This window comes from Phyllopteryx taeniolatus, chromosome 14 (assembly GCF_024500385.1).
Source record: "Phyllopteryx taeniolatus isolate TA_2022b chromosome 14, UOR_Ptae_1.2, whole genome shotgun sequence".
NCBI lineage: Eukaryota > Metazoa > Chordata > Actinopteri > Syngnathiformes > Syngnathidae > Phyllopteryx > Phyllopteryx taeniolatus.
The window spans coordinates 7,872,193-7,883,569 of NC_084515.1; the positions used below are offsets into that span (position 1 = coordinate 7,872,193).

The 11,377-nt window shown below is 38.1% G+C and overlaps 1 protein-coding gene across 7 annotated transcripts in view; it reads left to right on the plus strand.

Annotated features, from left to right (window-relative positions):
* Positions 1 to 11,377, plus strand: part of stk11 (serine/threonine kinase 11) — a 31,364-nt gene that overhangs the window by 9,764 nt on the left and 10,223 nt on the right. For 6 of the 7 annotated variants that reach the window (XM_061796781.1, XM_061796784.1, XM_061796782.1 and 3 more), the window contains 6 exons: positions 664 to 753; positions 1,024 to 1,156; positions 1,269 to 1,405; positions 3,701 to 3,828; positions 10,075 to 10,132; positions 10,277 to 10,470. In XM_061796781.1, the coding sequence (XP_061652765.1) occupies positions 664 to 753; positions 1,024 to 1,156; positions 1,269 to 1,405; positions 3,701 to 3,828; positions 10,075 to 10,132; positions 10,277 to 10,470 (740 nt within the window). The remainder of the gene's footprint in view (positions 1 to 663; positions 754 to 1,023; positions 1,157 to 1,268; positions 1,406 to 3,700; positions 3,829 to 10,074; positions 10,133 to 10,276; positions 10,471 to 11,377) is intronic. The other variant, XM_061796787.1, reaches the window with a different exon arrangement.

Genomic DNA, 11,377 nt, shown 5'->3' on the forward strand with positions numbered 1-11,377 from the left:
GGTCCTTAATGTGCAAACAAAAACACGCAACACAGTATGACAGGAACGATGGTGACATTGATTACTTTGCATGCCTGGCAGCTCTGGCTGACTATATTAATGAAATTATTTATCTATTTTTATATTACAAAACAAAATAATTTCCATATTATCACAATGTAATCATACATTGTTTTAACTAAAGCATTCCGATTTTCATAGTAATCCATTACTTTTGTACTTTATTACCAAAAAAAACACATTCACTCCCATTTACGCAGTGTACTTGAACGCACCTCGCTCACTGCCACGGGGCTGCCTAGTTTCACTCTGAAGAGCGAAATGGGAAATGCAGCAGGTGTACAATCTTTTTACCTTTTCAGCATGTCCAAACAGGTCCCTCTGCTGGTCACCTTTTAATATTAACTGTATATTGCAGTACGCTAACATCGCAGCAGACCCTGCGATGTGACTATTCCGCACACGTACATCGCGATGATGATGCTCAAAGAAAATATCATGCAGCCCTATTTTTATTGTAGTAACTCAGTGTCTTAGCATTTAAAGCCATATATTTGACCTCAGCTTTTGTATTAGCGCTAAAGATAATGTACATGTTTACCTAAAGTTGTGACCAGTGATTGTATTGCTTGGATTTTTGAATGCCCTTGACTTGTGACATACGTATATGGTGATGGAGTATTGTGTGTGCGGGATGCAAGAAATGCTGGACAGTGTCCCGGAAAAAAGGTTTCCTATATTTCAAGCTCACGGGTACGGGTTGTCGTTTCTCTCGCTCTTCTCACCCCCACTTTTTCTGTATTTCTGCTATTTTTAGACTCATCCTCTGCAACAATAGCTCCAGGCCTAAATTTAGATCCTGAACCGCTGCGCTTGTACATTTCAAATAACTGCCGGATGATTGCATGAATGTGTAATCACCTCTCTCAAAATGCAAAAGTTCTTAAGTGAGGAACCCTAATCTGTCCACCTTGTTTAATTGTTGGCTAGCACACTTGGTCACGCACCTTTTTGTTTCTGCAGGTACTTTTGCCAACTCTTAGATGGCCTTGAATATTTGCACAGCCAAGGAATTGTTCACAAAGACATTAAACCAGGCAATCTGCTGTTGACCACAGATGGAGCACTTAAAATCTCTGACCTGGGAGTAGCAGAAGTAAGCGCACCCATCTAAATTTGTTTCATTTTGTGAAACAAGAAGGAAGTGTACAAAATGGACTGAGATGGAATGTGTGTTGAGGTTTACTTTGCTTTACATTTGTGTCCAGGCCCTGCACCCATTTGCAGAGGACGACACGTGTCGCACCAGTCAGGGCTCTCCGGCCTTTCAGCCTCCGGAGATTGCCAACGGCCTGGACACCTTTTCAGGTTTTAAAGTGGACATTTGGTCAGCGGGAGTAACACTGTGAGTAGTCACAGGTTTTATCACCCTTCTGCACTGTTTACAAAACTATTCGTCCTCTTATTTGTATTATTCTAGCAAGTTAGTGAGGTGTCAAAAATGTTTTTTATATATATATATATATATATATATATATATATATATATATAGAGAGAGAGAGAGAGAGAGAGAGAGAGAGAGAGAGAGAGAGAGAGAGAGAGAGAGAGAGAGAGAGAGAGAGAGAGAGAGAGAGAGAGAGAGAGAGAGAGAGAGAGAGCCTTTATTTTTCTTATCTAAATAACAGGAAGGAATAGTATGTAGTGAAAAACAGTGACAGCTAAAAAGTGAGTGAGTAGCATGTAGGGCTGAAACAATTACCGTAATTTCTCGTGTATAATGCGCACCCATGTATAATATGCACCCTAAGTTGACCTCAAAATGACCTATATATAATGCATTTTTACAATGCATGATTTTGCTTCTACCCATATGATCAAAACATGAAGTAATACCTGTATTTTGTTAGGTTTTTTTCAGAGAATGATTATAAAGAAGTTAAGCACCTGGTTTGAACACTTAATCCTTATTTTAATTTACTTGCTCTTATTTTGAAATTCACAGCCCTACTTTTATTTAGTCAATTAGAAAACACAGAGTTGAGATCATGTTTGATTATCCAGGCAGAATTTGTAAGATGGGTACAATTCTTTAAAGAAAACATGAAGAACCAGGCGAAACACATTTTATTTTAATGGGATTCAAATTAAACGGTCAAGCATTTCAGAAAAGCATTATCATTAAACATAACATAACCATAAAGAAATTAATGATGGCTGTTGTTCAGTCATCAGTCATATTTAAATAAAAAATAAAACAATTCAAAAATTCTGCCAGGGTATATAAACTTATCAGCACAAATGTACATATATGCAGTCATACGTACCCCTGTTATATTGGCGACACCTTTTTTATAACCACTAGGTGGCGGTGGCATTTTGAAATGAAAGTGTACAGCTTTTTCATAACCACTCGATGGCGGCATACTTTTATAAAATGTGAAAGTTTTTTCCATTTGCCCCTATACCTATGTATTATGCGTAGTATTGACTTTTGACAATTTTTTTTTTGGGGGGGGGTGTGCATTATACATGAGAAATTACGGTAATCGAATAACTTGAATAATTCTATTACAAAAAAGTTGAAGTAAATCTCTGCTTCGAAGCTTCGCAGTAATCATTTTTCCACACAAATTAATGTTACTGCAGTCTCAAATAAGTTGGTATGATGGCAGCAAACCAGAAAGAAAGACCACATAAAAGACAATGCTCAAAGTTTGGGATCATTTCACGCTCAAAAAACGAAGATAAAGTGTAATGTGTCTACTACAAAGCAGAACTATCATACACAGCGCATCTACGATGACCATTACAAAGTGTAAATTTTAGCTAATTCAGTATAGCCTTATAGCCTACCACTGCTAGTTAGAACATATTGTACTGCGTCCAAAAGTGGTCAAGATAGACACAGCTGCCAATGCACTTTGTTGAACAAACTTTAACAAAATGAACACTTATTAAGCAAATTCTTATAGGCGTTGCTATGCCCATAACTGACGCTCATTCACTCAACAGTCAACACGGAGACATGCCAACTCTACACTCTCATTCGCTGACTCCCACATCATTCACCAGGATAGGCCCCACCTTCTAAAGCCACACACCCACAAAGTCACAAATATTATAGTGTGGAATGCGAGTGGACAACAATAATACCTCTACCTCATTTGCACATTTTGATGTTTCATAATGCAAAATTCGGCGGCACGGTGGACGACTGGTTAGAGCGTCAGCCTCACAGTTCTGAGAACCCGGGTTCAATCCCCGGCCCCGCCTGTGTGGTGTTTGCATGTTCTCCCCGTGCCTGCGTCGGTTTTCTCTGGGCACTCCGGTTTCCTCCCACATCCCAAAAACATGCATTAATTGGAGATTCTAAATTGCCCCTAGGTGTGACTGTGAGTGCGAATGGTTGTTTGTTTGTATGTGCCCTGCGATTGGCTGGCAACCAGTTCAGGGTGTACACCGCCTCGTCCCCGATGACAGCTGGGATAGGCTCCAGCACGCCCGCGACCCTAGTGAGGAGAAGCGGCTCAGAAAATGGATAATGCAAAATTCATTGTTATCCGATTTCTTGATTCATCAATGGGGTGCGCAGTAGTATAATCGAGCCATAAAATATTTGGTAACTGTAGCCCTATATTAGTGTAGTAAAATACCATTCAAAGATATAGCAGTGATTCCCTTGATGTTTCCCTCCATTCAGATATAACATTACTACAAGTCTTTACCCGTTTGAGGGGGACAACATCTATAAGCTATTCGAGAACATTGGAAAAGGAGATTTTACCATTCCTGAAGAGTGTGGACCCCTCCTTTCAGACCTGCTGCGAGGTGAGTGTTGTGTCTATCTGATGTTCTCGGTGGGGTTTCAAGTCCAAGATGTTTGTTATCGTAGCTCTGTATCTTCCTATTACTTTCATAGACAGCAGCATTCATTAAAGGAAAATGTTATGGAAACAGACTTTTTGGGTGCGACACAAATAGTTGTGCCTCAAGTGTGAAATAAAAAATATTTTCGCTGCCAATTCTCAAAAATGTGTCTGAAGGCAAGCTTTTTAGATTTGACCACAATTGTGCTAATAGTGGGTATTAGGGCTGCACGATATATTGTTTGTGCACGATATATTGTTTGAGCATCGTCATTGCGATGTTGGTGTACTGTAATAGACAGTGAATCAATTGTAATATTAAAAGTGATCAGCAGAGGGAGCGGTTTGGACAAACAAATAAGATTAGCGTCCATTTCTCGGTAAATTATAACTCTTCAAACAACATACAGAGCAGCCCAGAGTGTTGTATACTTACTCCTTGTATGATAACTATGAAAGACGACGTGGGAAACAATGTCCACCTGCTCCATTTCTTATTTCGCACTTCAGAATGAAACTACTGCAGGCATGCACGCCGTAGCTGCATGAGTGCGTGAGGTGTGTTCATGGACGCTGCATAAATGCAAGCAATTATGTTCCTTGATTCTTTTGTAATATAATACATATTGTAAAAATGGATCACAAGAAAAATTATTATTTGTATCAGAATGCTTTAGTTAAAACACTGTACGATCACACTAATATGGAATTTATCTTGTTAGATAAAATACTGTGTTAATATAGTCAGACAAAACTGCTGGGAATGCAAAGTTATCTATCTCATTTCACCATCGTTCCTGTCATACTGTGCTGCATGTTTTTGTTTGCACATTAAGGACTACAGTCCTGTTTTTTGTTTTGATTCTGCATTAAAAAAAACATCATTCAAGCAACACATTTTTACTCATGTTTTTTTAGATTGAAGGGTGAAAGCTGCAGCTGGCTACTAGTGTGGACTGAATGCGTGACAGCCATTGGGAAATTAAATGTCAGTATTTTGAAAGTAATAGCCTGTCAGCAACATACAATATTGGAAAAGAAACAAAAAACATTCAATCGTTGTCCGGCTTGTTAACAACACACCTTTTTTGGTGTGCTTTGTTCTACTTTAAGTAAAATGTCAAAGATTTACCAACTTCGATACTTTATTAAGACCAGGATGAGAGGGAAAAAAAGCAGCCATCACGGTCGCAAAAATGACATTACATACAATAAAGGTGTAAGATTGCAGAATGCACAGAAAAGGACAAAAAAAAAACGCTGCAGTGATGCTGCACTGGTGTCTTTTATCAGTGTGTCCAGCTGGTGGTGCTGTGACATTTATAGTCATTGGGTCTTTCCCCTCCCACAGCTAGAAATCCCTTCAGCTGCTGACGTAGTTTCTATTGATCTGGAGCCAACAGCAGAATACTAAGCACTCCACCAGGCTGCTGCAAAGCCCCTTGTTAAAACAAGTCAAGAGTCTTTTATGTTTAACCTCGTATCAGCTTTATGTCAGTGCAGGCTAACTGTCTGTGAAATTGTGAAAAAAATGCTGGCAAGACTGAGGTGAAGACATTAGACTGAATCCGTGTGTTTCCTTATGTTAAATAATACTGCGCCTAGTCTGCGGCTTTTCCTTTTATGGAAATGTTCCCCCATTCATGAATGCCTCCATGTGAGGGAGTTTAATTCTGCATTTCAAATGGGATGAGGTGTTACATTGACTTGTTTTGATCAATGACTGTTGAATTTACAGCTCAACACTGACTAGAGAGAGGGTGTTATAATTCCTCAGGCTTCCAGTCCTCATAGTGTGTGACGTCTGTGTCTGATGATGCGTCACATCAGCGATAGCTGGCCTCTAAATATTACATTGTCTAAAATAAACCCAGCACTATGATCAGCACTGCTCGGAGATCGTTACATTATTATTAGGTCTGTGTCTACAACACATCACTGCTGTCTCATCATGCTGACATTTTGTTTTTCCCACATTCAGCCCACATGATAAAGGTCCAAAATGTATTTTGTCAGTCACAGTGGATTACGGTTTGCCTTAACAATATCCCAGATGGATTGTTTCACTGTTCAATTCAAAAATAAACTGCCATCATTTTATACACCCTTAATGACTATCTTAAGCGGACCATATTCCACTTTAAACAATAATTGTATACAGTGGGTCCTTGTTTATCGCCGGTTCTTAAAGCAGATACATAACCTACATTTGTTAGTCTGAATGCACTGTAGTCGCTCTTGAGTGGTTTAGTCCTATCTGACAGGCAGAAGAACTCTGTGCTTAAGCCTTGGTTGCTCAGAGTTCCACTCTGCCCCACTGTCTTGTGGGGTTCCACAGGTTTCAATTTTAGGGCCCCTGCTGTTTTCTTTATATTTGCTCCAACTGGATTCCATCCAGAGAAAGCATTGGATTTCTTTTCATTGTTATGTGGATGATAGATTTATGTCCCACTAAGGAAAAGGACGCACTCTCCTTAAAGCCACTTTTGTTGTGTCTTGAGGACATTAAAGCATGACTGGCATTGAAAACAGATATTATGGTGTTTGGTCCCATTGGCTCTTGTAAATAACCCCCCACCCCCCTTCTCACACTATCAAAGGCCAGCAGTCTTGAACTTAGGTTTGAAACTGGACTGATTTTAAATTAGATTGGTAAATTGGTGCTGTTTTCAAGTCCAGCTTTTTTATCTTAGGCAGCTGGCTCAAGTAAAGTCTCTTGTTTCGCAACAGCACTTTGAAACAGTAATCCATGCCTTCGTTATAGCTCGGCTGGGTTACTGTAATGCACTTTATTTCAGTCAGCCAGTCCTCCCTCAAACGTCTCCAGTTGACTCAAAATGTTGCTGCTTGCCTCCTTATTAGATAAAGCATGTAGGAGGGAGCGCATAACTCCAATTCTGGCTTCCATTCACTGGCTTCCTGTGCATTTTAGTCTGTTTTAAGATTGTTTTATTTTTTTAAATGGTGTAGTCCCAGCTTACCGACAGTCCCCTCCAAAAGTATTGGAACGGCACGGTCAATTCCTTTTTGTTGTATACCGAAGACATTTGGGTTTCAGATCAAAAAATGAATATGAGACAAAAGTTCAGAATTCCAGCTTCATTCATCGAGAAGAAGTGTTTGATTGAGTCTAGTGAAATATGGAGGGATTTAAGGCCCTTTAAAGCATTTGAGGCAAAATGAAGTGCACTAATTGGCAGAAACCTACAGAGGCACTGTTGATTCAGTCTCAAGTGCAGTGGTGCCTTGATTTACGAGTTTAATTTGTTCTATGACTATACATATACAGTCCCCTCCATAAGTATTGGATCAGCAAGGTCAATTACTTTCAGATCAAATGATGAATATGAGACAGAAGTTCAGAATTCCACCTATTATTTCATGGTATTTACATCTAGATCTGTTAAAAGAGACAGGACAGGATATACATGTATACATATATGTATATATACATATACATATATATATACATACATATACATTTATATATATGTATATATATACATGTATATGTATGTATACATATATATACATATACATATATATATATATACATATATATATATATATATATATATATATATATACATATACATATACATATATATATATATACATATATGTATATATATATACATATATATATATATATGTATATATATATATATATATGTATACATATATATATATATATATATGTATACATATATATACATGTATACATATATATATATATATATATGTATACATATATATACATATATATATATATATTTATATATATGTATACATATATATACATATATATATATGTATATATATGTATATATATGTATACATATATATATATATGTGTATATATATATATATATATATGTGTATATATATATATATGTGTGTATATATATATATATATATGTGTATATATATATGTGTATATATATATATATGTGTATATATATATGCTCTAACCAGTCGCTCACCGTGCCGCCTGCCATGTTTTGTTTATTTTAATAGAAAATAACACTTGATACATGTGGCTATGATGCGTTGCCTTCACTTCTTCTGACCACCATTAGGTGGTCCCTCCCTCTCATACCTGCTTGTTGCAGCACCTGAGGACAATTAGCACTCAGGAGTGGTGAGGAAGTGTGAGATTGAGCGTGATTTTTGGGGGTTGAGGTCAAGTCTTCTTTTGATTTATAACTAATTTGTTTTTCCACAGCTGCCCATCTCCATGAGTAAGTAGCATGCTGAAGCTTTTCTTGTTTTAGTTCGACCTGGTGACCACTGGTAGCCCACTTTTTGAGTTGTTTCTTTGATAACCTATTTTTGTAGGTTTTTCTTAGGTTAGTTAGGGGGGCAGCGTTGGATACGACAACCTGTGATTTGGCTTGGTCCATTGTTGTCCCTGTTTATTTTCCTTTGGTCTGGGACTCCATTCCTTTTGGCTTGTTTGACTTTATTCCTTTTTGGGGCAAAATAATACTTGTGGCATTTGACCTCACTCCTTTTGTCTCTGGCGTCCTTTTATATGTTGCAATCTCTTAACAAGTTAAAGAGGTCTTAATATATTTGGGGGCTCGTCAAAACTTTTTTTCTGCTGCGGCGTGAGTTTTCTAGGCATTTTTATATGCCAGTTGCATAATTTGCTTATTCTTTTTCAGTTTTTGTCAGTAAGTGTGCACTGTGCAGATTTTGCAAACTGTGTCGAGTTACTTTTCTCTCTGTCTAAAGGTGCGAAGTTTAGCATGTGGTTGATACTTGTTTTGTGTAAAATCCAATATTTTATACATTTAGATTTTTGCACATTAGTTAGGATGGCTTTGTGTTGTTGCTGTTTTAATGAATTGTGCGTTTCTTTTGTACTTTTTGTGCCATTTTTGCAGCTGTCACTTTTAGGGCTTTTATTTTATTTATTTATTTATTTTTTTTACTTTGAAGGCCAATATCTTTATCCTATTTGCTCAGTAATCAGCGGTTTACTGTTCTTGAATAAGTTTAATATTGAAGACATTGTGGCTCACCTTGGCCTAGACCAACTCCATTGCTATACAAAAGAACCTTTATTTCCATTGCAGATCATTTTGATCACTGTCTAAACAACAAAAAAAACTAAAATCTGAGGTGTTATCTGCTTTGTGTGGAAAAAGGCATTTTGCTATGTACACCAAAAATGGCATCACCAAAGCAGTCAGCGTAATAATGCGTTTAAAGGAATTGGAACTTCAGCTTTGAAATTTACAAATTAATGTTGGAAGTCTGAAAAAGGGAGGGAGAAACAAAAAGGGAAATTGGACTAAAAAAAATTGAAATGAATGCGCCTTTATCGTAAAATGTTTCGTGTTCAGTCAACTGAATTTTATATAAATTCATTAGATTGATACCTCCCTACAGTGAAAGTCATATTTTACGTTGCTCAAGCATTACTTTTAAATGGCCTAAAAATCTCAGTCATAACAGTATTTTTGTACGTGAAGAGTCAAAACCCAATATAGGGTCAGTTTTGGTCAATGTGTGGTGCTCAGTCCCTTGTTGTGCGCAGAAGAGTCAACTAATTTTTCAAATGGTCCACTTCAGTTGCATTCGGCTGTGTTGCTCAGTGTGCAGCAGGCATTACACCGTTGCGAAAACTTATTCACTACGCTGTTTGAAATTTTTCCAATATCGTGCAGCCTTAGTTAGTTGGTACCTTGGCAAACTGAAGAAGCCCCTTTACGTCATAGCAGTCAGTGAACATACACTGCTGTTCACATTAAGTATGGAGTCAACCACGAGACAATTTCATTATTTCCATGCAAATGCATTGTTGTGTATGCACTACCGTTCAAAAGTTTGGAGGGTCACCTAACAATGTCTTTATTTAAGAAAAGCACCTTTTTTGCCACCTTAACGTCTGGACTGTATTTTAGAATTTATCTTAATTGAAAAAACTGCTTTAAAGACATTTCTAAGTGACGCCCCTAAACCTTAGAAATATTGTGAGGGGGGCTAAGCTTTATCTCTTCTATTCTATATTTTAGCTCAACCGATTATTTCTTTGTTAGAAGTGCCATCCTTTCGCCTTACCTTTTCAATGAATGAGTGTGAATAATTTTTCCATGGGCAAGAACAGTTGTTACTGAGCTATGTATATTACTGTGCATTCACACACAATAGGGTGACTTGAGAGCATTTCTGACATTAAGTGGCCCGTTTCTGTTCTCAGGAATGCTCCAGTATGACCCTGCGAAGAGGTTTTCCATACAAAACATAAGGCAACACAAGTAAGTTGTTTGTTATATAAGATATGCCAGTATGGATGGGGTCTTTGTTTTCCCCGAAGTAGAATTCTGAAGACATTCACTAAATGGTCACAGACGAGTTTTATCATTGATATACCTCTACTACACTGGATGTGTTCCTGGTAGCTGGGTGCGCAAGAAACACCCTCCAACGGAGCTCCCCGTGCCCATCCCTGCCAGCGCAGAGAGCAGGGACCCTTGGCGCAGTATGACGGTGGTGCCCTACCTGGAGGATCTCCACGGCTACACTGAAGAGGAGGATGACGAGCTTTATGACGGAGAGGACGAGATCATCTACACTCAGGATTTCACAGTGCCAGGTTTGTGTGCTCTTGAGAGGCTTTTACAGCCAAGTTTTCCCGACAGTGTTCATGCTTGATCTTCTCCAGTTGTCTGAAAACCTCACAAATAGAATGAAAACTAAAATACAGTGGTGCCTTGCCTTATGAGTTTAATTCTTTCTGTGACCATTGTAACTCAAAACACTTCCATCTCAACTCATGTTTTCCCATTAAATGAATGGAAATGCCATTAACTTGTTCCAGCTCTCTATAAAACGCCAACACAATTTTTGTGATTTTAAGAAAAATACAGTAATTAATATAAACTTGATAAAGTGAGCATTGTGATTTCATGCTGCAATACAATATGCGGCTCGTTATGGTGTGCATACCTTGGCCACCAGAGGGAAGTATAATACAAACATTGAGATAAACGAAGATGGCCACAACTGCTTAGTAAGCTGTAGTACATTTTGCAGACAAGAATATATGCCTGTCTGTCTACATGTGTTGCTGCACCCTTTAGTCAAAGCCATTGCTTAAATGCTTATAAGGGATGCACGAAAAATTAGGTCACTGAAAATCCCCACCCCACCCCCCGAAATGTTGCAAAAGTGCATTTTTGGCCGAAAAACCACGCCAAAACAAGACAGCCAAAACAGGATGTTGTGAGGACTTAAGCAAAACCCGTGGCCAGCTTGCACTGGAGAAAGGTCAGAGCGGCCATCGAGGTGGCATGTTTTGTGGGCGTCTCACTGTTTAGCATCCACAACGGTCCGTCAAAATGTCTTGGGGCTGCGCGATAAAGATGATAAAACGATAAAGATGCGTGTTAGCATTTAGCTACCGGACTTTTGTAAGACAAAATTGTGGTTTGTTTTAATACCCAATTTTTAATTTCTCTCGTTCAATAAATGGCGAAAAGTGTAAATGCAACTGTGGCTCT